We start from the raw sequence: 26,805 nt of genomic DNA on the forward strand, positions 1-26,805 counted from the left end.
CAGGTGCGGGTGCCCCGCCGGGTTCCGGGGGCAGTGTGTGTGGGACATCAGGAGCCAAGTCCTTAGGAGAATTGGGAGGCCAGGCGGCGGAGCGGCCATGGGGGGTGGGAGCGGCGAGGGGAGGGGGGTGTAGGGCGACACAACCTTCCAGGTGAGGGTCTGAAGCTGAGCCCTGCAGGATCCCAGGAGGCCGGGAAGGGCAAGGAATGGCGCTTCTGGGGGGCGGTGCCCTGCAAAGGCCCAGGGCGGGCAGCGAGCCCGTCTCCGTCCCCCTCCTGAGGAGCACGCTGCCGGCCTTGCCCCCAGGAGCCGGGGTTCCTCCAGCCCCGGGTTGGGCAGGATGGCAGTGCTCCCTGAATCCGGGCAACCCTTCCCGTACACCCTCTCGGGAGATCGCCCTGGGCCGTCCTCGGGGCTCCCCGGGAAACCACTCTTCCCTCAGTGTCCACTTGCACGGCGAGTGTCCACTGTAGCCCAGGCCTCTGACCGGACAGTAAGCTGCAGGCATCGGCTGGGGAGAGGCCGGGGTGCAGCCAACCCGTGCCCCCCCACCCTTCCCCCGTCCTCCCCCCGCCCCCTGCTCAGGACAGTCCCCTCCACAAAACTCCAGCCCAGATGCCCCAGCGTCTAGTTTGTGAAAAGTGAGAACCAGCTGTAAATCCTGTCGGGCGGCTTGGGCCCCGTGTTTTGTGGCTGTCCACAGGCCGAGTGAGGAAGGGACAGGCGGGCAGTGGCCTCGGGCGCCAGGGCCTGGTCTGCTGCTCTGACTGGTTGCCTGGGGGAGATGACAGTCCCCTGTGGGGGCAGGGGCAGTGGCTCCACATCTGCCGCTGGAGCCGGGGTGTCGCGTGCCCGAGAGGAAGCGTCTCTTCCTGTGGCTCAGCCGCGTGGCTTTTAAAGGTGGGCGGACTCCTGGGTGTCGCCCCTCCTAGACCAGGTGGCAGAGGCACAAACGGGGCCCCTGCGGCCCCTCCCCTCTGCCCCTGTCACTCCCCCGCACCCTCCCCCCCTCCAGGCCCCGCCCACAGGAAAGCAGGCGGTGGGGGGTGGGCAGGTCCGTGGAGGGCAGGTCCGTGGAGGTGGCCCCACAGATTAAAGGGTGCGTTGAGGCCTTGGGAAGAGGGGCACCGGCCAGCACCGTGGAGCTGAGAACGCGGAGGGTCCAGGAGCCAGTGAGGTTCTCAGGCGGCCCCCACTCCCGCCAGACCCCCTCTCAGCCGCTGCCCGTCCACAGAACCAGCGCTGCAGCCCTCATGGGGCCCCCTCCTCTGCCACCGGGGTCAGATTACAGGTGCGCAAGTCAGGGCCTCCTCCCCGCTTCCCCGCCTCTGCGCGCAGGGACCCGGCCTCACCCACGGGCCTGGCCTTGCCCACAGGCCCCCGTGGGAGAGCCGCCTGCGGCCCGGTGGAAGAGCTGCCAGTGGGGTGTCCTGGCTCTGAGCGTCTGGGCGCTGACGCAGGTCTATTCCCTCCCACGTGCCATGGCCTCTGTCCGCTCGCAGCAGAGACTGGGCCGCGCAGCCCCAAATGTGCCAGACTTGCATTTTTGTGTGTTTTAATATATATTTTTATTGATTTCAGTGAGGAAGGGAGAGGGAGGGAGGGAGGGAGGGAGAAACATCAAGGATGAGAGAGAGTCATTGGTCAGCTGCCTGCCTCTTGCACGTCCCACTGGGGATCCAGCCTGCGACCTGGGCCTGTGCCCTGACCGGGACTCGAACCCTGACCTGGTTCATAGGTCGTCCCTCAACCACTGAGCCACGCCGGCCAGGCTCACGTTTCTGTTTTTAAAGCAGCCAGGCCTGTGTCTAGGGGTGCTGCCCCCGAGCCTCTCCCAAGCAGCCCCCCAGCAGCTCACAGCGGAGGCCCCTCCTGGCCGCCGTGGGCACCCCACGGGCCCCTCAGCATCCGGGCCTCGGGCCTCGGAGGCCTGTGCTCTGTTTGCTGGGCCTCCCGCAGAGTGAGCGCCCAGTCTGCCCAGCAGAGGGCAAGCCAGGGGCCCCTCTCTCTGGGCGTCACCTGGATTTCTGAGGCCGTGGGAAGGCCCCAGGGCCTGCATCCTCAGCAACAGCCCCCAACGATGTGCCTCCAGCAGACGCCCCGACTCCTTCCCCTCCCACCAACCCCTCACTTGTCCCCACACTGTGCCAAAGGCTTGGGCGTCCCCCGGGAGACCAGGGGCCCCGCCTGCCCACATGTCCCCGGAACCAGCCCCTGTCCCTGCACAGGGAGGGCGGCTGAGAAACGGGCCGCTCAGCGCGCTCCTGAGCTCGTAGAAGCTGGGGCACAGGCAGCCAAGTCACCGCAGCTGCTGGGGGAAGAGACTGGACCGAGCGTGGCCGAGGGTCAGGTGTGGCCGAGGGTCAGGGCTGGGCGATGGGGGCCCGGGAAGGCCTCTGGAGACATGGCCGGGGGGGGGGCTGACTGGGGGGGTCGGCAGGCAGAGGTCGCAGGGAAGGGGGCCCTAAGCCCGAGGAGCAGCAAGTGCGAAGGCCTGAGGGTGGACGGGCTTCTGCCCCTCCCGCAAGGACACCCCTCTCTGACCTCTGCGCACCGTCCTCAGCCCCTGCTCTGCTTGTCACCAGCTCCAGGCCTGGGGGAGACCGGCATCTCCTGGCTGGTCCAAGCGCGCCCAGCCCCCCTCACCTGCACCCCTGTGCCCACCCCGCCTTCCTTTCCGAGTGGGGCCCGGCCACCAGGAGGGCTGCTGTCGCCCATAAGCCCTGCCCGTGTCCGCGCCAGGACGCACCGCAGGTGGGAATGCCCGGGGGCGGGGGAGGGGTGGGGGCCCTTGGGAGCTGGCCTCCAGCAACGGCCGACTTTCGGGTCACTGCCTGGGCCTCAAGTGCAGGCCCCCGCTGCCCGGGGATCCCACGGCCTCAGCGGCCCCTTAGGCCCCCAACCACGCGTGGGAAGGTGCGCTTTACTCCCGGTCCCCACTGCGGCGCCGGCCCCCTGGGAGGCAGAGGGGGAGCCGGCCGCGGGGCGTGGAGCCTGTTCTCCTGGAGACCCTGACAGCCCAGGGCCCTGTGCGCCTGCACGCCCCGCGGGAGGGGAGAGGGGTGCATGGCTGGGGTCCTGGGAGCCCCCCCCAGCCCCGTCCCCATCGGCTCTGAGCAGCAGACCCCGTCTGTCCCAGGGTTCTGTGTCCAGCTGAAGCCGCTGGTGGCCCGGCTGGAAGTGCCCTGTGTCACCCCCTCGCGTGCCCACCCCTTCTCTGCCGCCTGCAGCCCCACTGACCAGGGACAGCCCGGGGTGGACGTCCTCGTTACTGGGCACCTAAACCTGAGCGTAGGCGGTGCCCCGGCTCCTGGAGGCTCTCCTCCCCCGAGACTGACCCCCGGGGGCCAGGCCACCCCCACTGCGACCCCGACCAGCCCCCCTGCGGCTTCTGAGGACACACGCCCCGGCTCCCCACTGGGCACAGGCGACGGCAGCGCCTGCCCTCCACCCGGTGCTGGCCGCAGCGGCTCAGGGTGGGTGTGGACAATGTGGTGGGCAGTCCTGGGGTGGACAGTATGGTGGACAGTGCGATGGACAGCTTGGTGGACAGTCCTGGGTGAACAGTGCAATGGACAGTGGGGTGGACAGTGTGTGGACAGTCCTGGGGTGGACAGTGAGGTGGATAGTCCTGGGTGGACAGTCCCAGGGTGGATGGTGTGGTGGACAGTCCTGGGGTGGACAGTGAGGTGGATAGTCCTGGGTGGACAGTCCTGGGGTGGACAGTGAGGTGGATAGTCCTGGGTGGACAGTCCTGGGGTGGATGGTGTGGTGGACAGTCCTGAGGTGGACAGTGTGTGGACAGCCCTCGGGTGGACAGTGCGGTGGACAGTGTGTGGAAAGTCCTGGTTGTCCCCTCGTCCCACAGGCTCCTTCCTTCCCAGAGGCTGTGCCGCTGTTGGGGGAGGGGTGCCTCCCGGGGTCAGTATCCCCCAAGCCCCGCGGTGGCCGAGGCCCCTGCACAAGCCTTTGGGTGGGAAGGCACCATCGTGTCAAAGAAACTCCCAGAACAGGAAGCGAGCCGTCCTGGCCACGAGGATGGAGGGCTGTGTGGTTCTGTCTCCGTGAGAGGGTCACGGCTCGGGCTCGCCCTGGCGTTCCAAAGGGGTCAGCGTGCGGAGTGCGGGGCGCCCCGGGGACCCCATGAGAGACGCCACTGGGACTTGCCTTCCCCCTGGGCCCAGAGCCTCCTGCCGGCCAGGCTCACGTTCAGCGGTGCCCGGGCTGCCCTGGCCGCGGGGGCGACCGAGCACAGGAGTGTCCTGACAGCAGCCGCCGGGCACCTCTGGGCTCCGTGTCCCATCCAGACAAGGAAGGTGGGTGGCGGGTGACCGTCCTCCCTGGCCGTGGGGTCGTGGGCCGGGGTGGCAGCGCGGCCCAGGCACCCAGCGCCCCCCCTGCGAGCAGCGGCCTGAGCGCCCTGCCTCGGGGCCTGCGCTTCAGCCGCCGGGCGCCCTCCACTCACGCCGCCGCCAGGACGGGCACAGCCTCCCCCTCGGGTGGGTGAGGGGCCCCACCTGGCCGCCGTCAGAACCCCTGGAAGCGTCACAGCTACGGACACCTGCGTGCACCCCGCGGCGGGCTGGGTCGGTCCCGGGCCAGCAGGGACACTGGGCTTTCAGACACGCCTCGGCGGTTCCGAGGGGCGTGGGCTCCTGGGCCGCAGCCTGGTCCCCCCAGCAGCTGCCACCATGACCCTCCCGCATACAGCCCGAACCTCCCCTGCTCTGCAGCCAAAGGTGCAATGCAGCCGCCTCGCTCCGCAGTTCAGAGCCTCCTCGACTGGGTCCCCCCCAGATTCACATGCTGGAGCCATAACCCGCAGGGCCTCGGAGTGGGGCTGTGTTTGGAGATGCGCCTTAACATCATTCAGATGAGGCATTGGACGGAGCCTCCATCCTGCCTCCGTCCCTGTAAGGAGAGATTTGAGCACCGTTGCCAGGGATGATCACGGGGGAGGGGAGGCCACGTGAGGACTCACAGAGACGGGGTGTCTGTCTGCAAGCGGGGAGGCCCCTGAGGAAAGCAGACCTACTGCACCTTGATCTTGGACTCCAGGCTCCAGGCTGAGACAATGTTTCTGTTGTCTAAGTGCCGGACTGGGGATCCTCGTTGCGGCAGCTGGAGCGGGCTGATACGTCGCCTTCCCGGCAGGTGTGGCAAGGCCGGGGGCACAGAGGCTCAGAGCAGGTGCTGTGGGTCAGACCCCGCTGCCAGTTATTGACTGAGACTTGGCCGGTACTTCACTGCCCCGTGCCTCAGTTTCCTCGTCTGCGCACTGGGGAATAGCAACAGCAGCGACGGCATAGCGGTTACTGGTGAAGGTTTAAGGCGTTCGTGTGGGTACAGAGCTGGGAATGGGGTGGGGGTGAGGGTGAGGGGGGCGCTCACACTAGCAGTCAGTGCTACCTGTCCTCCCTGTGCCAGTGTCGTAGAGGATTTTTATGAGTTTATTTGAAACAAAACTGAAGACAATTGCCGGGAAGCAAGACCTCAAATCTCCGGGGAACGAGTCTTGCAGCTTCTTTTATGCACTTATTATTCAGGAGGGGGCGTGAGGAAGAGGCCCTGGAGGTGGGAGGGAGCGGGGCGGACGAGGTTGCAGGAGAGCTGGTGAGAGGGTGTGTTCTCTTGGGGGTGGCTCTGCCCTGAGGGGTGTCACTTCCCGCATTTCCAGGGTGTGTTACCCACATGCCCGCGAACAGCAGACAGGGCTTACCTTCTTTCACTAAAGAAGTTACAGGCCTGGGGGTACTGCCCACCATGACCTGCCAGTTAGGGACCTGTGATTTATGCCTGCACCCATTTTTCATCCACACCTGTTACCCCAGCATCTGCTTCCCTCTTTCTCACCTGTTTTGGGCTCCAGGCACCCCCCTGCTGGGACCCCCCGCTGGGACCCCTCTGCTGGGACCCCTGCTGGGACCCTCTGCTGGGACCCCCTGCTTGGACTCCCTGCTGGGACCCTTGCTGGGACTCCCTGCTGGGACCCTTGCTGGGACCCCCTGCTTGGACTCTGCTGGGACCCCCTGCTGGGACCCCGGCCAGGACCCCTGCCTGCTGGGACCCTCTGCTGGGACCCCCTGCTGGGACCCTCCCCACCGCCTGCCCAGCCTGACATTCGCCTCTTGAGGCCCAGCTCAAATTCTTCCAGTTCCAGAAAGTATCCCCAGATGCCTCCAGTCAAAACTCCTGCCTCCTCCCTGTGCGCCAACAAAAACATTTCCTCCTCTGGCAGCCCATCTGCCTCGTGCACCCAAAGCATTGAGTTACGACCACCAGCAAGGAGACCCCAAATACCGCAGGGGCGCGCAGCGAACGCAGAAACACAGGGAGCAAGAAAAACTCGCGTGTTGTCCGCGGGCCGGGAACCACGCGCAAGTGCAGGCCATGGGCCCTGACGCCCCCGGAAATTCCGGTGTCGGTTACGCAGCCAGAACGCCGGCCTTTAATGGAGTGAAGGACCCGCACGACGGGAAATCAGGCGCTGGCTGGTCCCCAGTCGTGTCATTCCCACCCCTCTCCGCTGCTCAGCGCCCGCGGCGTGGACGGGGCGCTCCTTCCTGGGAGACGCAAGCTTGTCCGGAGCCACGAGGCCATCGGAGCCTCTGCTTGTGACCGAGCAGCGGAGGGCAGCCCAGCCTCAGGGCCGGGGCCCCAGGACAGGCTGGAGCGGTGCGGGCCCCCCGCTCCCGAGACCCCCGCTAGCCGCAGGCCTAGGGGTCCGCACCTCTGCGGCCTCCGGGACTGACCAGGAGCTGCCGGCCGCACGGCCAGGATCGGAGTCGGGGGAAGGAGGCCCGAACCCCGGCAGACCCGGGCTCTGGGAGGACGAGGACCCGTCCTGCTCATCCCCCCGACCGGGCCCCGCAGCCCTGTCACCGCAGGAAGGCACAGGCCCGCGGCTCAGGGACCTCGCTCACGGTGGACAGCGCGGGGACCACAGCCCCTGCCCTGCGTCCCTCCCCCGCGGCCTCCCGGCCTCTCCTGCCCGACAGGCCGCCTGGGCCCGAGGCAGCAGTTGGGTCCATTTCTGGGGGAGCCGGGCTGGCCTTGGGGGGTGGGCTCTCCTGGCAGGAGAGACGGGGCCGAGGCCCGGCTCCCGCAGTCAGGCCACCCCTGGAGCTGCCCTCCGTGTGGACGGGCGCTCCTCGGACCAGCGTCGGCTGACCTGGGGGCACGGAGCCAGAGACTGGGCCACAGTCCTCAGCGACACGGCACATCCTCCCCTTAGAGATGAACCGTCGCCTGGTCCCTGCGGCCTCTGCATCTGCCTGCGCGCTGGCCCCACACCCCCAGCGGAACGCCGGCTGCCCGGCCCTGCGGAAACCCGGCGCGAGTCAGGCCTCGGGCCGAATCGTCCTCCTGGGATCCCCAACTTCTCGGAGTCCCATGTGCTGCGCCGCCCCCGCCCCCCCAGCCGCAGGCCCGTTCTGCACCGTTTGCTAATTTAAACCTCGTTTTCCCGTTGCGTCCCCGGGCCGTGAGTGTCCTTGAGGCCAGGACACTGTGGTGCTCATTTCTGTCTCTTGGACTCTTCATGGGGACGTGATACATACTCACCGACCAGCGGCCTGTCTATTCGGGCCCTTTTGTAACAGGAACTCGCCTGTTTACTTGCTTTGCTCGGTGGCCAGCTTGCTGTGGAGCTGGCTCGGTTTTCAAAATTATGGTCCTTTTGGGGAAAGAGCGTGGGCTGGTGGGCGGGCCGGAGAGAGGCCGCACTCACTCCTTACCCCAGTGGCTTCCGTCTCCTTCCCGCTGTCGGCAAGGGGCGCGCGTTCCCAGGTCGTTCTGGCGGTAAAGCGGTTCGTGTAGAGTAGGCCGCTCCTACGAACATCGTCCCATTCCGGGGACAAGACGGCCTTTTGGGGTAAGATTCCCCCCACTTTTCTCCAGGCCCCCAGCCGCCACTCCTTCCCAAGGGGCCGCACAGCCCTGCCCACTCGGTGAGCGTGTCTGACTATACGGATTCCCGAAGGCCAGCTCGCAGGTGAGGGGTTTGGTGTGGGCTCTGCGTGGGGTCATTTTAACCCTCCGGACCAGCGGTTCTCAACCTGTGGGTCGCGACCCCTTTGGCGGTCGAACGACCCTGTCACAGGGGTCGCCTAAGACCATCCTGCAGATCAGGTATTTACATGACGATTCGTCACAGTAGCAACATGACAGTGATGAAGTAGCCTCGAAAATAATGTTATGGTTGGGTCACAGCATGAGGAGCTGTATTTAAAGGGCCAGAAGGTGGAGAACCGCTGCATTCTGGAGTGAGCTGCAGCATTGTCGCAGCTGTGAGCGGCTGCAGTTACAAGAACCCCAAACACCGAGATGCCGGGGGAAGTCCCTCTGCGCTCGGGCCCCCCGTGTTTCTCTGGGGAAGGGAGTCCACAGCCACGTTCATTCTGGTCCCCACAGGAGGGCGGCTCGCCCTCCAGCCTAAAGAAACCTTCTCCTTGACAGGACTTTCCCAGGCACTCTGCTCCGAATAATGGGCTTTTCACACTCCCTTGTTTTTTTTAAATATTCAGTTTTCAAAGGAAGGATTTTTTTTTTTTAGTTCAAAGTGCCTATTTCAAGACTTTTATGGTTCTCTTGGTCCAGCATTTACCAGCAAGATTTTTAAAAGCATCCCTAGCCGGTTTGGCTCATTGCATAGAGCGTCGGCCTGCCGACTGAAGGGTCCCAGGTTTGATCCCGGTCAAGGGCACAGGCCCAGGTTGTGGGCTCGATCCCCAGGGTGGGGTGTGCAGGAGGCAGCTGATCAATGATTCCCTCTCATCATTGAAGTTTCTCTCTCACTCCCTCTCTGAAATCAATAAAAAATATATTTTTAAAAAGAATTTTAAACGCAGCCCCCGTGGGTCAGTGCAGGAGCTGACAAGGTTATCTGGAGCCAACCTCGTTGGTGCATTATGCCGAGACGGATCCCCCAGATCTTGGCTTTTCACTGAGCTCTGGGGCTTGGGGAGGCTGTCTGGCCACGCCCCTGCCTCCAGGCCCCCGGGACTGGGAAGTGGGCGAGATGGGGTGGAATGGTGGGGCAAGCAGCCACAGCCCCCAGCCCCGCGCGGCCACCCCAGCTCCTTCAGCTCTGACGTGGGCTACTGGGTGGAGGGATGACCGTGGAGCCTCCTCGTACCGCTAACCCACCCTGGGCAGCAGGCCTCCAGGTCACCATGAACTGGCCCCGGCCCCTCGGACCGGCACAGTGGCCCGAACCCGGCCAGGCCGCCGGCTGCTGCTCTGGCTCTGAGCTCAGAACTGCACGTGGGAAGCTCGGAGCCTCAGAAGAGCTTCCGGAACCAGCGCCTCCCTGTCATCCTTCCTCACAGGCCTGTCCAGTTCCCCCTCGCGTCCTCCGCTCATCGCACCGTCGCTGCAGTCGGCCTGGGCTGGTTGGGTGGTCACCTTCCAGGGATGTGACTGTTTCTCAGGGGATACTGTTGGCTTTGGGGGTGGGCAGTCCTCTGCCCTGTGCACGGCAGGCCCCCTGGCGGTCCTGGTCCAGGCCACCAAGTGCCAGCCATCAGCTCCAGTCAGATGACCCCCAGGGTCCATGCTCAGCCTGGGGCTGCGAGGGTGCAGTACCACCTGCAACCTGGTGGGGCAGCTCTGCCTTCACCCCGTGGGAGGGCACTGCCACCTTCATGGGCGGGGGTGGGTGGGTTTGCAGTAACCCCACCCCTGGGGACCACTGAGCCCCAAGGTTCTTAGCCGTACACTCTGCAGGCAGGGACTCCTTTTCCGTCCTGAAGCCGCAGCACCCAGCAGTTAGCGCCAGGCTGGCGGGAGGACATCGGTAAATACTTGTCCAATGAGTGAATGGGACCCGGGAACAAGCTTGAAGGGGCCCGTGAACCCTACAAAACTGTGCACGTGTGTGTATGCTCTGTGTGGTGTGCACGTGTGTATATGTTGTGTTTGGTGTGCACGTGTGTGTGTTGGGTGTGGTGTGCACGTGTGTGTTGTGTGCGGTGTGCACGCGTGTGTTGTGTGCAGTGTTCACTTGTGTGTATGTTGTATGTGGTGCGCACATGTGTGTGTTGGGTGTGGTGTGCACGTGTGTGTATGTTGGGTGCGGCGTGCACGGGTGTATATGTTGTGTGCGGCGTGCACGTGTGTGTATGTTGGGTGTGGCGTGCACGGGTGTATATGTTGTGTGCAGCGTGCACGTGTGTGTATGTTGGGTGTGGTGTGCACGTGTGTGTTGTGTGCGGTGTGCACGTGTGTGTTGTGTGCAGTGTTCACTTGTGTGTATGTTGTGTGTGGCGTGCACATGTGTGTGTTGGGTGTGGTGTGCATGTGTGTGTGTGTGTGTGTTGTGTGCGGTGTGCATGTGTGTGTGTGTGGTGTGCGGTGTGCACGTGTGTTTTCTGGGGCAAGAGTCCAGCGCCCATTACGTTCTCCAGGGGAAACTGACCGTCAGGCTGTGGGCCTACACCCACCTGGCAGGCGCCGTGCAGTGCCCGTGGGGGGCGGGGGGGCACGTCCTGAAAACCCGGGAGCTCATACCAGTCCCGGCCCAGGGCTGCCTCCTGCCCTTTATCCAGAAACGGCCCGGGCCTGGGCCTGGGCTGAGGAGTCACTAGCAGGAAAGTGTGGCGAGAGTGGAGGCGAGCCTGTCCCCCCAACTCGAGGCTATTTCCTGGGGCGTGAGCCTGTTCCCCCCAACTTGAGGCTATTTCCTGGGGCGTGAGCCTGTCCCCCCCAACTCGAGGCTAGTTCCTGGGGTGTGAGCCTGTCCCCCCCAACTCGAGGCTAGTTCCTGGGGTGTGAGCCTGTCCCCCCAACTTGAGGCTAGTTCCTGGGGTGTGAGCCTGTCCCCCCCAACTCGAGGCTAGTTCCTGGGGTGTGAGCCTGTTCCCCCCAACTTGAGGCTATTTCCTGGGGCGCGAGCCTGTCCCCCCCAACTCGAGGCTATTTCCTGGGGTGTGAGCCTGTTCCCCCCAACTTGAGGCTATTTCCTGGGGCGTGAGCCTGTTCCCCCCAACTTGAGGCTATTTCCTGGGGCGCGAGCCTGTCCCCCCCAACTCGAGGCTATTTCCTGGGGTGTGAGCCTGTCCCCCCCAACTCGAGGCTAGTTCCTGGGGTGTGAGCCTGTCCCCCCCAACTCGAGGCTAGTTCCTGGGGGCTGTCCTGGGAGAGCCGGGAAGTGGGGGGCTGGCCGGCTGGGCGGGCAGCCGGCAGAGGTGGCTGAATTCTCGCCTCCATCCCAGCTCCTTGAGGAGGCGACTGTTTCAATAAAAGCACAACCGACCCGAGGCCGGCAGAGCGGCCGCCGGGCTGGGGCTGACACGTCCGCAGACACGGAGGCTCCTGCTGGGCTCGTGGCGGTGGAATGACCGCCGTGACGCTGAAAGGCCTGGACGGATGGGCGCGGACCATGATGGCTCGTCCTGGCTGCTTCCCTCCGCCTGTCCCGGCCTGTCCGTTGGGGTGAGGAGCCACCGCATGGCAGAGGGGGCGTTCGGCCAGGGCAGGGACCCACCGAGGCCTGGGAGCTCCCGGCCAGAGTTCACCCCCAGCGCAGGGAAGCCTTTGCCAGGAGTTCCATGACCTCACGCGCCCGGAGGCTCCATCCGTCTGCAGGAGCTCCCAGCACAGACCAGGTCAGCCTGGGCCCGGCTCCCGCGGGGAGATGGAAACTGGAGGAACCCCTGCGGGTCCAGAGCGGGCTCCTCCAGCTCCCGGCCCACAGCCGTCACAGGAGAGCTGGTCACATGGCGGGCTTCCCGACCCAGCCCATCCCCAGGACCGAGCATGCGCATGGCTGACCGCTCCCAGGCCATGCGGTCACGGTCCCTGCTGGTCCCTCCGAGGGTTTGCGCCCCGTGCTCCAGGCGCCCCTGGTGGGGGGAAGGGATGAGAACAAGCGAGTGGGACCGCCCATCCCCCCACCACGCAGGAGCCTCCCAATCTACCGTTCAAACCGGATTTCTGGGCTGAAAAGAAGAACCGCTGATAAAAGGGAGGTGACTCTGGCTGGAAGGTTCTTCCGAGAACGGAGCTGCCCCCTCCTTCCAGTGGTGGTCACGGCGCGGCCTCTGCCCACAGCCCTGACCTTCGAGGACCAGCGAAGGGGGCAGAGGCAGGGCGCCCCTCAGCGCCCCTGGTCTCGGGCCTGGCCTGGCCTTGGGCACCCCGTGTGCAGCTGGTTCCCCGCTCTGCCTGCAGGCTCGCGGCGGGTGTCCGGGCTGGGGCCTGGCCTGGTCCGGGACAGTGCACCCAGCCTGGAGGGTCCCCAGGCCATCGGGGGCCTCAGCACAGGGCCACCTTGTCCCGCCTGCAGCGCGGACCCAACACCAGGGTCTAGGGCAGGGCCTGGCATCGGGGCAGAGTGTCAGGGTGGGCTCTGGGCGCCACCACCGACTGAGAGCCGTGGGAGCCTGTTTCCTCGCCTGCGAGTAGAGACAGCTGGTCTCTGTGAGCACAGACATGGCGCCATGCCCGGCTCCCGCACCCGCCGCCCGGAGCCCCTCTCCCCACGCGGGGGTGGCTTTGGGCAGCAGTGAGCCTGCGGGGCCGGCTGACGCTGTGGTGACAGATGACTGCAGCTGGTGGCATGGCCTGGCCTGAGACAACAGGAACGGATGCCTCGCAGGGCTGGACACGAAAAGTCCACAGCCAGGTGCAGGCAGGGCCTGTCCTCCGCAGGCTCCGGGAGAAGGTGTGCCAGGCCCCCGCCCTGGCTGCTGGCGTCCTGGCTCGTCCATGCCTCGTCCCTGCCTCCGACGTCCAGGGCGCCCTGTCTGTCTGTCGTGTCTTCTTGTGCGGACACAGGGGCGTTGGACTGGGGCCTGCACTGATTGAGTGTGAGCTCATCTGCAAGGTCACCCTCCTATTTCCAAACAAGGTCACCCCCCAGTGCCAGGGTTGGGACTTGAACATATTTTCAGGGTTGGGGGGGGGGGAGGGACACATGTCAACCCACCGCACTGCCTGAGAGCGAGGCCACGGCCCAGCAACTTCGAGCCCCGGGGTCCTCACTGTGGAGCTGGCCCCCCGCAGACTTGACCTAAATCGTCCCGATGGTGTGTTTTCCAGGGTGCTCAGACCTCCACCTCCTGGATATGCTGACCCCCACGGAGAGGAAGCGGCAGGGGTACATCCACGAGCTCATCGTCACGGAGGAGAATTACGTGAACGACCTGCAGCTGGTCACCGAGGTAACCGCCGTGTGGGTGGGGGGGGGTGCCCTGGCAGAGGGGGGGACAGGGGCCTGCAGCTGGTCACCGAGGTAACTGCCATGTGTGTGGGGGGGCAGCTGGTCACCATGGTAACCGCCGTGTGGGTGCGGGGGGGGGGGTGCGCTGGCAGAGGGGCGTCGGGGGGCCAGCAGCTGGTCACTGAGGTAACTGCTGCTGGTGGGCAGAGGGGACGGGCAGGGCGGCCTCTGCCTGAGCCACTTCCGGGTGTTTGGGGAGCACCTGGACAGTCAGCCACGTGGGAGAACCTGACCCAAGAAAGGAAGTTACACTCCCACCCGCGGCCAACTCCGCGTCCTGCCCACGGAGGGGCCGGGACCACTCAGGCCAAGGGACACGCGAGTCCGTGTGGAGTCGCGTGGGCAGAGACATGTGAGCTGGGAGCCTGGGCTCAGCCACCAGACAGCCGCTGCCCGGGCCCAGGCTCCTCCCCGGCCCCGGGCTGGCACCGTCGCGTTTGCCCCGAGAAAAGCCTGTTTCCTCCAGGTCCCCACGCACCCCGACCCAGACGGATCCTCCTTCCTCTCCTCCGGGAGCCCCGAGCGCGGCCCTGGCACCTGCCCTGCAGTGGGGGACGGAGGAGGGGGGGGCGGAGGGAGGGGGCGGGAGAGGCAGAGCAGGAGCCTGGGCTGCACCTGGGAGGGGCCTCGTTAGGGCAGGGTCTGCCGAGCTGGTCGTCAGGGTCCCTCGACACCTGAAAAGCCCTGTGATAGTTTAGAACCCCCGCCCCCCTCAGGCCCCCCCAAAGGCTGTTGCCTGAGCAGCAGGAGAGCTGGACTCGTACCCCCTTCACCCCCCACCCCCCCGCGGTGCCGAGTGAGTGTAGGCCGCGGTGGGCCTGGCCCACGAGCCCCGCGAGCAGGTGCCAATGGAAGACGGCACCCTTTCTCGCAGGCTGGACGGTCCTAATCCACAAACCAGGGCGTGCGCGTCAGCCTCAGCTGCGGCGCCTTTGGGCAGGGGCTGGTGTCCGGCAGGGTCAGCACTGGCTTCAGGGCTCAGGGCTCCCAGGCTGCCAGCGTCCGGGCGGCCAAGTTCGCTTAGAGACCAGCTGTCCTGCCCCAGGACCTGCAGGAGGGCCCCTGCCCAGGGGGGTGCGACCTGCCTCCCACGTGGGATCAGCTGGGACCTGTGGTCACTGCAGGCGGCCGTCCCCCTCCCGCGCGCCGGCTCTGTCCCCCACCCGCGCGCCGGCTCTGTCCCCCACCTGCGTGCCGGTTCTGTCCCCCCACCTGCGTGCCGGCTCTGTCCCCCACCTGTGTGCCGGCTCTGTCCCCATCTGCGGGCCGGCTCTGTCCCCACAGGCAGAGGCCCAGCAGTGCAGTCTGTCCCAAGGCCGCAGGGCTGCCTCCCTCAGATGCCCAGGGAGTCACTCATCGCCACGTGCATCTAAGTCCCACTGTGCCCTGTGCCCTGTGCCCACGCCCTGGTGGCAGGTCCAATGGTGGGCGGCTGCGTACAGGCCTCAGCTGTGTCCTGGGGTGTGCGGGCTGGTCCTCCACACTCCAGGGCCCCCCTTGCAAAACAATGCAGACCTGCTGTGGACTCCCTGCCCCCCTCCCTCCACCCCCCCTTCAGAAAGGCAGGGCGGCGGGCTCTGCTTGGGGCTTCCCCGGGGCTCCCCGCTCTGAACAGGTCTGCGCGGGGCCGGGCTGGCTGACCCGCTCTCTGACCCGCTCCTCTCTGCCTGCAGATCTTTCAGAAACCCCTGATGGAGGCTGAGCTGCTCACAGAGAAAGAGGGCGCTATGACTTTTGTTAACTGGAAGGAGCTGATTATGTGTAACATCAAGCTGCTGAAGTAAGCTAACCCCGCTGCCTCGCCTCGCCGCGCCCTGCATGCTGGGCGTCCGTCCGTGTGTCCGTCCGTGTGTCCGTCCTGCGCCCCGCCATGCATGTGCCACTTCCTCCTACCTGGTGCTCACCTCCACGTGCCAGCACCATGGCTCTTGCTGGCTCTCACGCTTTTCAGACACAACCCCCCCTTTCCAGGGCACAGGGTCTTCTCTGACTGTGGGTCTAGGATCTCCAGAGCCGGCCACCCGGCTCTGCTGGCTGCTGGCTGCTGGCTGCATCCTGGCGTGGGGCCCCCCTCAGACCCGTTCCCACGGGCGAATGTCGGTCTCCCAGGACATTCCTGGTCCCCACAGGTGGAGACGGTAGCCCTGGCCTGAGACCTGGCCCGAGCACTGCTGACTTCTTATTTCAGTCCGTTCTCAGAGGCAGTGGCCAGGGGTAGGAGACCTGCGGCTGGAGCCCGACTCACTGCCCTGTGAGCCTCGGTTTCCCCGCCTGTACAAAGAGAGGATTGGGTTACATCCTCACCGAGCTCCCTGCCAGGCCCTCACGCGACACGCTGGCTAGGACCCGGGCGGCCGGCGCAGCGGCCAGCGGGGAGCCCGGGCCTCCCCCCCTGGGCCCGAGACGCTCAGCCCGGATCTGCCCATCCCTGAGCCTGCGGTCACGTGGTCAAAGCGGCCTGTCCTAAATGTGGTCCCTGTGTTGTCCTTACAAGTTCAGGTCCTGCTTACTCGAGGGTGTGTGCGAGGGACAGGGACAGAGAGGAGGCTCAGAGCTGGCCGTGGGCAGAACGTGCAGCGTCTGCTCTCTGTTCTAGGCAGCCGTTTTCAGCCGGGAGCGGCGGGGAGGAGGCTGCCACCAGGATGTTTAAAACATGCGACACCCGACTCTCTGGTCAGGGGCGCTGACCTCTCTTCCCTCAGATTGTCAAAGAAAAAGATGATAACAGCCCGGCTGGAGAGGCTCAGTGGTTGAGCGTTGACCTTTGAACCAGAAGGTCAGGGGTTCGATTCCCGGTCAGGGCACAGGCCCAAGTTGCTGGCTTGATCCCAGTTGGGGGCCTGCAGGAGGCAGCTGATCAATGATTCTCTCTCATCATTGATGTTTCTCTCTCTCTCTCTGAAATCAGTAAAAACATGATTTTATTTTTTTTAAAAAAAACACAATAGATGTCCGGTGTGAATCAAAATTATACCTTTTTATTTTGTCAGATTGGCAAACATACACTTTTTGGTGTGTCCCAGGGTTTCGGTAATGAGTCCACGTGCCCGGAGGGGAGAGGAAGGCTGGAAACCCTGCTCAGAGGAAAGACTCAGAATCGAGACGACCCAGGGGCTTCCGGGAGGGACTTCCATCCCCTCCCTGAGGAGGGGCCTGTGGAGGGTGAGGGGCTCACAGACTGCCGTTCCCGCTGTGCGTCCCTGAGCAAGTCACTCCACCCCCTGGGCCTCCCTGTCCCCACGTGTAAGGAGGGGCGACAGTGACACCCACACGCAGTGCTCTTATTGGGCGCCTGGTGCGTAGTCAGTGCTGGGCTTGGGCCCTTGGCGGGCGCTGCCTTCTCGCCTGGCGCAAGGGGGTGAGGTGACCCCGGAACCTACCAGTCCTGAGCCTGGAGGGTTGAGACAAGCTGTTCACAATAGACTCAGAGGGTTTCTTGGGAAAACAGACCTGCAGGTTAAAGAGCCTTTTGCTTGGACAGCTCTCCGTGGGGGTAGGGAGGGGATGGGCGTGTCCCCAAGGGGTTGGCCCACAGAGGTGGGGTTGGAGTGGCTCCCCAGGCCTTTCTGTGTCTTCTCTCCCTCCACTCATCCACACACCCACCCATCCATCCTCCCATCCATCCACCTACCCATTCATCCATCCATCCATCCATCCATCCACCTACCCATCCATCCATCCATCCACCCACCCACCCATCCATCCACCCATCCATCCATCCACCCATCCATCTACATACCCATCCACCCATCCATCCACCTATCCATCCACCTACCCATCCATCCATCCATCCACCCACCCATCCATCTACCTACCCATCCATCCACCCATCCATCCATCCATCCATCCATCCATCCATCCATCCACCCATCCGTCCATCTACCTACCCATCCATCCACCCACCCATCCATCCATCCACCCATCCATCCACCATCCATCCATCCATCCATCCATCCACCCACTCATCCATCCATCCACCCATTCATCTACCTACCCATCCATTTACTCACCCATCTATCCACCCACCCACCCACCGACCTATCCATCCATTTACCCATCCATCTACCTATCTATCCATCTATCCACCTACCCACCCATCCATCCATCCACCTACCCATCCATTTACTCACGCATCCATCCATCCACCCATCTGTCCCCCTTCCCCCATGATCACTAGGGTAGGCAGAACACACTCAGGGCCTCACCTGCTGTGGTCCTGCCCTCACAGTGCATCGCTATCCTTTCTGTGGGAGAAGCTCAGTGCCCTTTCCTAGAGTCCAGTGCTGGGGTCACGTATTACAGGTGGCAGGGATGGCCCTGAACACGCAGTGCAGCCGGACCCCAGGGCAGACACCGCCAGGCCCTCCAGGCCCTCTTGGCTGCCAGGATACACATGTCTGGGTCCACTGGTCTGTTAGTATGTTGGGCTCCTCTCTTCAGAACTCCTCTCCTCAGGTTAACGTCAGATTAGCCGCAGCGAGGAGGCAGTGAGTCGGGCATCATTTGTACTTGGCCTTGTGAAGCTAATAGGATCGTTTTCCTGTGGTAGCCGATGTGCCACCTTAGTTACGTGCTATTTAGTCTGAAAGTGAGCCTGCATGTCCCCTGGCCACCGTATTTCCCTTGGGCGGGATTGGCCCCGAAACAGGCTCTCTCAGGGCCACACCGGCTGCGTCCTTCCCCACAAGGGACACGTTGACACAGGGACCCTGTCTGGGTGACTGAAGAACGGACCCTGTATTTGTCCGTCAGAAAACTGGATTTATGCCTAAGAGCCAGCAAACAGCTGTCACATCCAAGAGGAACACTCTCATGGCCCCCGTGGCACTAGCCCAGTGGTGGCGAACCTACGACACGCGTGTCAGAGGTGACACGCGAACTCATTTTTTGGGTTGATTTTTCTTTGTTAAATGGCATTTAAATATATAAAATAAATATCAAAAATATGTCTTTGTTTTACTCTGGTTGCAAATATCAAAAGATTTCTATATGTGACGCGGCACCAGAGTTAAGTTAGGGTTTTTCAAAATGCTGACACGCCGAGCTCACAAGGTTCGCCATCGCTGCACTAGGCTCCTGTCTTTCTCTGTCCCCGTCCCCACATAGGCCCTTTAATGGCCCTTGGGCTCCTGTCCCTCACACACGTCCCGTTTCTGTCCGGGGGGCGGGGGGGCGGACAGCGCGAGGGCGGGTCTCACCTGCCGTGTCTCCACGCAGAGCGCTGAGAGTTCGCAAGAAGATGTCGGGGGAGAGGATGCCGGTGAAGATGATCGGGGACATCCTGACGGCCCAGCTGCCGCACATGCAGCCCTACATCCGCTTCTGCAGCTGCCAGCTCAATGGGGCGGCCCTCATCCAGCAGAAGACGGACGAGGCCCCCGACTTCAAGGACTTCGTCAAGGTCAGGAGCCGGGCTGGGCGGGACCCTGCCCCCAGCGGCCGTCCGGGGCCCTGGGTGTGTCCAGGGCTAATTCAAGGCGACGTTCTGCTAAAGGAGCTGCTGTCCAGGTGCTGGTGGTGTTGGGATTCGGGTTAAGGTTCCCCGTCTCATTCTCAGGCCCCGGAGGGCGGGCAGGGCCGGGTTTCCTGCTCTGGTTCATCCGGGCACCTCCGCTCCTTGCTGGTCTCTGCCCTTCGCCTGGAGGGCGGCCTGCAGCCCCAGCGACCCTGTTCCTGCCCCGCCTGGTGCTTCCTGAAGGGCTCCGACCGCAGGCAGCCAGTGGGGGGCGTGTGACGTGCCAGGGCCTCTGCCTTGGGGGGAGCAGGGGTCTGGAGACCTGTGCGTCCTCGAGGGGATGTGGGGAGGTGCTGCTGGGGGCCCAGGCCCTGTGTCTGTGGCCCGGGGAGTAGGCCGTGGCCTGGGGGGGTCCCTGGGTGGTGAGGTCAGCCTCACCACCTCTCCCAGAGGAAATAAAAAAAGGGGATAAATAACGTCTGTTAAACGGGCAGGTTTCGCTGAATAGAGAACGTGTTGCTGATGACTCGCTGTCTTTGCACCGATGCCCAGGGGCAGGCGTCCATCCGCCCAGCATGTGTCTGAGGCCCCTCCCTGCAGGCTCTCCTCAGCATTAAAGGCAGCTGTTTGCTGCCAGTGCGTGGGGCGCTGTGAAGTCAGTGCCAGGGGAGAAGTCGGTCTGGGGCTGCAGGCTGCAGAGCAGGGCTGGGCTGCCGGGTGGGCGCCATGGTGGGTCCTCCAGGCACAAGCTGGAGGAGCTCATCCCCATGCCCTTGACATTCATGGAGATGCTGACACCGGCCCAGGGCCCAGGGCCAGAGCTGGTCGCCCCTCCTCGCCTCCCCCCCCCCCCCCCCCCCGCCCAGAAGCTCTCCAGCCTCACCCCTGGAGGTGTGACAGGCCTTTGCTGCTGGAAGAATGGCGTCTGCCACTGGTGCAGCGCCCACAGTCCCCAGCTGGGCGGTCATGGTTACGCCGATGCCCTGAGAGCCGTCACTGCCCACCCCCCATCCCCCCCTCCGCTCCTCTCCACCTCCCCCCGCCCCCCGTGACTGTGGAGAGGATCACTTTGGGGGACGGAAGGACTCTTTCCTCCAGATAAATGGACAGAATTGGCACAAGGGACGGAAGAAAGAGGTGGGGAGTCCATGGGGGAGACACCCGCAGGCCCCAAAGCCGGAGTCCTGACCCCTGACCCCTGACCCCGGGCGTGGGCAGGCTCCACCGCACAGCCTGCGGCACAGCCCTCGGCGTCCTGGGACCGACAGGGCATTTCTATTCACCTTGCACTGGGGCTGTTGGGAATTTTTGCAAATATCCAGGAGAAGTAGTCCGTCATCTCCTCCCTGAGAGAGGAACGGCGAGCCCCTGGGAGGCACCTGGCGGCTGAGTTACGGCAGGGCCTGGACCCGGGACGGACGGCCAGGCGCGGCCCGCCCCCCTCCCCGCGGCCGCTCAGGTGAATCAGCAGCAGCGGCGCTGAGGCCGGGCTCGCGCCTGAAGGAGCCTCTCCCCGCAGAGGCTGGCCACGGACCCGCGCTGCAAGGGGATGCCGCTCTCCAGCTTCATCCTGAAGCCCATGCAGCGAGTGACCAGATACCCCCTGATCATCAAGAACGTGAGTGCGCCCCCTTTCCGCGGGCGGCACGGCCCTCACCCCGGCGCCAGGGCCCCGGCGCCCGGCCGGCGCCCCCCTGTCCGTGGGTGGAATCGGGCACCAACGGGGGCTGGAGCATCTGCACTGTTTGTCCCGGAAAGAGCAGCTGTTTATCCCGAACGAGCTAATAATACTCGACCTTCAGCCCAGCCACCAAGTGGCTTTGACCTTGAACGTTGGGAGTGAGAGCTGAGACCTTGATTCTGTCCCTAGTGCAGGCTCGGTGCCACGACCCCCTCCCACCCCAAGTGTAAGTAATGTGGCAGCCCCCCCTCCCCCCCGTCCCCTGTCCCCCAAGGGGCCCTGCCAGCAGGGAGTGGCTGCACCCGCCATGCCCTCCCCGCGTGGCGCCTCTGCCGTCCTGGCCCTCAGGACAGCGAACATGGCCCCCCCCCCCCCACCTCGCTGTGCTCCGGTCTCCCCTGCAGATCCTGGAGAACACGCCCGAGAACCACCCCGACCACAGCCACCTGAGGCTCGCCCTGGAGAAGGCGGAGGAGCTGTGCTCCCAGGTGAACGAAGGGGTGCGGGAGAAGGAGAACTCCGACCGGCTGGAGTGGATCCAAGCCCACGTGCAGTGCGAAGGCCTGTCCGAGGTTCGCCGCCTGGTGGGGTGGGCATGGGACCGGCCCCGGGCCCGCTGACCCCCGGCAGCCAGCCCGAAGGGGACAGATCACGGACCACCCCCTCCCAGCCCACAGCTCTAGCTACTTCTGCTGTGCTGTTGAACCCATCCCTTGAATGTTTACATTCCAGTTACTGTCTTTCCCAGTCCCAGCAGCTCTCTTCATTTTCTCTGATTTGCTGGTTTCTTTCTAGTGTCTTGTTTCTTGCACAGGTGGCCTTGCTCCTCATTTATTTCCTAACACATGTTAACACCCATCCTGTGTGTTTCAAACCTGACCATGCCAGTACCTAACGTCATGGACCTCTCTTGTCTGCTGTTGTGCTCGCCCTCTCCACACAGGCAGTGCCGCTGTCTGTGCTGTGGCTGTTGTTTGTGGGCTCGGTGTCCCTCCGAGGTTATCCGTGGGATCTTTGCGGTCGGGGAGCTGAAGGGCTCGCACTTCTGGAGAGAGATGCTGGGTGGAGCATCTCCCCGAGGCCCGAGTGTGGGCACATGGGGACTGTGACACTTGCCTGGATCATGTTGCTGCCTGGGTATAGCTGTGGCCTTCCTCTCCCTCAGTCTCCCTGCTGCTGTCAAAAACATAGGCCTTAGGTTGTTCCTGCCTCAGTCTTCCTCTGCCCCTTCATAACCTGCTCACATGCGATGATAGAGCCAGGGGTGCAGAGCATGAGATGATAGAGTGAGGGGGGATGATAGAGAAAGGGGATGAAAGAGCCTGTGTGTGTGTGTGTGTGTGTGTGTGTGAGAGAGAGAGAGAGAGAGAGAGAGAGAGAGAGAGAGAGGGAGGGAGGGAGAGAACGAGATGATAGAGCCAGGGATGATAGAGGGGGGGATGAAAGAGCCCGGGTGTGTGTGAGTGATAGAGCACGGGATGATAGAGCCAGTGGGGTTATAACATGAGATGATAGAGCCAGGGATGCGAGAGCATGCTAGGATAGAGCCAGGGGGTGAGAGAGCCAGGGGTGATAGAGTCAGGGGGATGAAAAAGCCTGGTGGGGATGATAGAGTCAGGTGGGGGGTGATAGAGCTGCATTTTAGCACTCAGGCCCATCTCTTAAGGTTTGGGAAGTCGCAGGGAGAAAGTTGTACTCAGTACCGGTGAGTTGGATGAGGTTGACTCGCACCAACGCAGTGTTTATTCTGCTCGGCTTTGTGTGAGGCAGCACTCGGCCCCCTGAGCTTTGCACTGCCCAAGGTCTTCAAAGCAGGCCTTTACAATTTGTTTTAAATTGAATTTATTGGGGTGACATTGGTTAATAAGATTATACAGGTTTCAGGGGTACCATTCTAGGATGCATCGTCTGTATGTGGCATTGTGTGCCCACCACCAAAGTCAGATCTTCTGTCCCCATATGGTTGACCCCCATTACCCTTCACTCCCCCTCCGTGCCCTTCCCCCTGCAGCCCCCATACTGGATTGATGAGTTTTGTCTGTCTTGTTTGCTCATTTGTTGCTTTAGGTTTTATGTCCCACACACGAGTGAGATCCTATGGTCTCACTTTTCCTGTCTGACTTATTTCGCTCAGCACGATATTCTCTGTTTTTATTCATTTTTATTTTTATTTTTTTTATTGATTTCAGAGAGGAAGGGAGAGGTAGAGAGATAGAAACATCAACGATGAGAGAGAATCATTGACCGGCTGCCTCCTGCACGCCCCCCACTGGGGATGGAGCCCGCCACCCGGGCCTGTGCCCTGACCGGGATGGAACCATGACCCCCTGGTTCCTGGGTCGATGCTCGCCGCCGAGCCACGCGGCCGGGCCAGCGCGATGATCCCAAGGTCCTGCGGCCCCAGGTCCGACGCAGCAGCTGCTTTCAGAGGCAGAATCGGCAGCCTCCGCCTGACCCGCCTCCCTCCTGCCTTCTCTGGGCTTTGTCTTCCTTCTCAGCAACTTGTGTTCAACTCGGTGACCAACTGCCTGGGGCCACGCAAGTTCCTGCACAGCGGGAAGCTCTACAAGGCCAAGAGCAACAAGGAGCTGTACGGCTTCCTCTTCAACGACTTCCTGCTGCTCACGCAGATCGTGAAGCCGCTGGGCTCCTCGGGCACCGACAAGGTCTTCAGCCCCAAGTCCAACCTGCAGTACAAGATGTACAAAACCGTGAGTCGCACGCGGCGGCGCGACCGGGTGCTGTGGGCGGCCGTTCCCAGGAGAGTCCAGAGGGGGCCGTGGGGGGAGGAGGAGGGGAGGGGAGGCCAGGGTTAGGGTGACTGCGTGCCCGTCTTCCTGAGCTTCTCTTGTTGACCTTCACAGAAATCGTGTTGTTTTTAAAAATATATATGTTTATTGATTTCAGAGAGGAATTGAGAGGGAGAGAGAGATAGAAACATCAATGATGAGAGAGATCATGGGTTGGCTGCCTCCTGCAGGCCCCACACTGGGGATGGAACCTGCAACCCGGGCCTGTGCCCTGACCGGGGACCGAACCGTGACCTCCTGGTTCATAGGTCGATGCTCAGCCACTGAGCCACGCCGGCCGGGCTGAAATTGTGTTTTTTATAAATTGAAGGCAAGACCCCCCCCCCAGCAAAAAGACCACCACCCGCTTCATTGCGGTGGTCGGGACCCACCCACACGGCCTCTGAGCGGCGCCTGTGCTCCCAGGAGGGGCAGCGCTCAGGGCGGTGGATGTGCATCCGTTAGCTGCCCAGCGGCTGCTGCGGGCCCCCCGACCCGACGAAGGCACACCTGCCCTGGCGGGGCTCACGGTCAAGTGTGCAGATGAGGCGGGCGCAGGAGAGGTGCCCACCTTCCCAATATCCCGGGTCCCCCTCCAAACTGCCCCAAGGTTACTTGACACATCCGTGCCCCCACTTTTCCAGCCGATCAGAACAGTCGCCGGGCAGGGCGCCCCTGAGCCACTCATTTAGTCTGCTCCCACGTGCCCGCTGTGCTGTGTGTCTTATTGTCACAGGACACTGTTTTTCTACAGTTGGCCCTGTGGGGTGTTCTGACAGATGCGTTTTCTCTGAATCAGTATTAACCTTCATTCAGAAAAAGAACAGTGTACACACCTACATCTCCCCTAGCAACTGTGTATGGAAATCTTCGGAGGGATTGCTTGGCGGTAAGGCTGATGGCGGCTGTTTGCTGCAGGAAAAACAGGTTCTCATTCAGAAGGACTTAGCAATGCCTGCAAGCCCGGCCGGCGGGACTCCGGGCTGAGCGTCAACCTACGAACCAGGAGGTCACAGTTCGATTCCCAGTCAGGGCACAGGCCCAGGTTGCAGGCTCCATCCCCAATAGGGGGCGTGCAGGAAGCAGCCAGTCAATGATTCTCTCTCATCATGGATGTTTCTCTCTCTCTGTCTCCTTTCCTCTCTGAAATCAATAAAATATATTTTTAAAAAATACCTGCAAAATGGGGAGTCCCATATTTATAACCAGAGGCCCGGTGCACGACATTCGTGCACTCGGGGTGGGGAGGGTCCCTCAGCCTGGCCTGCGCCCTTTCACAGTCCAGGAGCCATCGGGGGATGTCTGACTGATGGCTTAGGCCTGCTCCTAAGCTGGCAGTTGGACATCCTTAGCGCTGCTGCCAAGGTGGGAGAGGCTCCTGCCACCGCCACTGCGCTCACCAGCCATGAGCCGGCTTCTGGCTGAATGGCGCTCCCCCTGTGGGAGCACGCTGACCACTGGGGGGCAGCTCCTGCATGGTGCGTCTGCCCCCTGGTGGTCAGTGCGCATCATAGCGACCAGTGAATCCGCCCCTCGGTCGATTTGCATGTTACCCTGTTATTATATAGGATTTGCTACCTATGAAAGTTGATGCTAACACAGAATCATTATTCTGGTAGCGTTTACTAGAACACACACACACGCACTCGAGTTCACCGGAACACAGATGCCATCTGGTTTTTATAATGCCCGTGCATTATTTTTCAGCCCATTTTCCTAAATGAGGTTCTAGTAAAATTACCCACCGACCCGTCTGGGGATGAGCCCATCTTCCACATCTCCCACATCGACCGAGTCTACACCCTCCGAGCAGAGAGCATCAACGAGAGGTAAGAGCCGCCGCCTCCCTGGCACCGGGTCCTGCCAGGTGCAGCCCATGTGGGGCATTAAATGAGCCGGCAGGCCCACGCTCCCCATCCCGAGCCTCAGCCTCTGGCTGGAGGGGGCGGGCAGGTCCTGTCCTTGCTTCTAGAGCTCCGGGAGGTGGACACGTGGCGGGAATGTTTCCAAATAGAAAGAATTGACACTCATCTGCTAGGAGTTCCTGGGCAGGAATCTTCGTCATTTCTTTGAGGTGAAGGAGCAGCTCAGGCCTCCCAGGCGGCAGGAAGCAAAAGGAAAGCGCCTTGGGGGTTAATAGGCCCCCCACCCCCCGCTCCTGTGGACAGACATTCTGGACCCCGGAGCTGTGGGCACTTTGCTTCAGTGTCTGCCTGGAGCCAAAGGAAACAGATCGGCTTCCGGGAGGAGTGGACACAGGCCAGAGCATTCCAGGGAGCGTGTGCCACGCGGAAACGGGCCGGTTCCATGTAGGGAGCATGTGAGCCACGCGGAAACGGGCCGGTTCCGTGCAGGGAGCGTGAGCCACGTGGAAATGGGCCGGTTCCGTGCAGATGGGCCTGAAAGATGAAGGCTTGCCTGTGGTGTCCGCCCCTTCATGGGACGCGGTCCCTCTTCCCTGACGGTTAGGGAGCCAGAGCCTGGCCGGTCGAGCTGGCCGAGCGGGCAGGCGTGTGCTGCTCCCAGAAGGCAGGGGAGCAGCCGTGGGCCCATCGCCCAAGGAGCGCCCAGGACACCGATTTCCTCCACGGGCGCCATGAGGTCTCGGGAACATCCCTACACGCGCCCCTCGTGCCTTCCTGCCCACGGCGGGGTCACTGTGAGCATCGCGTGGCGAACGAACTTGCCCTCTGAGCCCGTGTTGCTGGGCCAAGTGCAGCCGAGCCCGGAGCTGCGTTCGGACGGCCAGAGCCTCCCGGTCCTCCCACCTTCCGCCTCTCCTTCCAGGACGGCCTGGGTGCAGAAGATCAAAGCGGCGTCCGAGCTCTACATAGAGACTGAGAAGAAGAAGCGGGAGAAGGCGTACCTGGGTGAGGCCGCTGCCCGGCCGCGGGCCCTGGGGGGCCCTTAGAGCGGAGGGTGTGGGGGGGCGGGCCCTTAGAGCGGAGGGTGCGCCTGGGGGGCCCTTAGAGCGGAGGGTGCGCCTGGGGGGGCCCTTAGAGCGGAGGGTGCGCCTAGGGGGGCCCTTAGAGCAGAGGGTGTGGGGGGGCTGGGCCCTTAGAGCAGAGGTGTGGGGGGGCTGGGCCCTTAGAGCGGAGGGTGTGGGGGGGCGGGGCCCTTAGAGCGGAGGGTGTGGGGGGGCGGGGCCCTTAGAGTGGAGGGTGTGGGGGGGCGGGGCCCTTAGAGCGGAGGGTGTGGGGGGGCGGGGCCCTTAGAGCGGAGGGTGCACCTGCGGGGGTGGGAGCGGGGGGCCCTTAGAGCGGAGGGTGCACCTGCGGGGGTGGGAGCGGGGGGCCCTGGAAGGTGGAGGTGTCGGAGGAGGGGAGTGGGGTGCAGGATGGGGAGCGGCAGACTCGGGGAGCCAGACGCAGAGTTTAAGGCGAGGAGGAGGGTCCCTGAAGGGGCAGGTGCCTGAAGCGGAGGCGGGCAGGGCGGAAAGGGGTCCGCGGTTGATGAAGCATCTGGGCTGCTTTTTCCGCGTCGCAGTCCGTTCGCAGAGGGCGACGGGGATCGGGAGGCTGATGGTGAACGTGGTGGAGGGCATCGAGCTGAAGCCCTGCCGGTCCCACGGTAAGGCCCCGGGCGCCCCCGCACCCCACCACCCGGCCCAGTCAGATGCGGTTCCCTCATCCCGTGTTTCCCTCCGGAATGGTTTCCA

General features: G+C 63.3%; 1 protein-coding gene across 1 annotated transcript in view; it reads left to right on the top strand.

Moving 5' to 3' along the window:
• The window catches only part of ITSN1 (intersectin 1), a 148,725-nt gene that overhangs the window by 119,269 nt on the left and 2,651 nt on the right, over positions 1-26,805 (top strand). Inside the window, exons 29-37 of the mRNA XM_059686380.1 lie at positions 13,042-13,163; positions 14,896-15,002; positions 18,440-18,623; positions 20,197-20,295; positions 20,763-20,930; positions 22,857-23,069; positions 24,855-24,976; positions 25,935-26,017; positions 26,634-26,717. Coding sequence (XP_059542363.1) covers positions 13,042-13,163; positions 14,896-15,002; positions 18,440-18,623; positions 20,197-20,295; positions 20,763-20,930; positions 22,857-23,069; positions 24,855-24,976; positions 25,935-26,017; positions 26,634-26,717 — 1,182 coding nt within the window. The remainder of the gene's footprint in view (positions 1-13,041; positions 13,164-14,895; positions 15,003-18,439; positions 18,624-20,196; positions 20,296-20,762; positions 20,931-22,856; positions 23,070-24,854; positions 24,977-25,934; positions 26,018-26,633; positions 26,718-26,805) is intronic.

Source organism: Myotis daubentonii, chromosome 3, assembly GCF_963259705.1.
Source record: "Myotis daubentonii chromosome 3, mMyoDau2.1, whole genome shotgun sequence".
In the NCBI taxonomy this organism is placed as follows: domain Eukaryota; kingdom Metazoa; phylum Chordata; class Mammalia; order Chiroptera; family Vespertilionidae; genus Myotis; species Myotis daubentonii.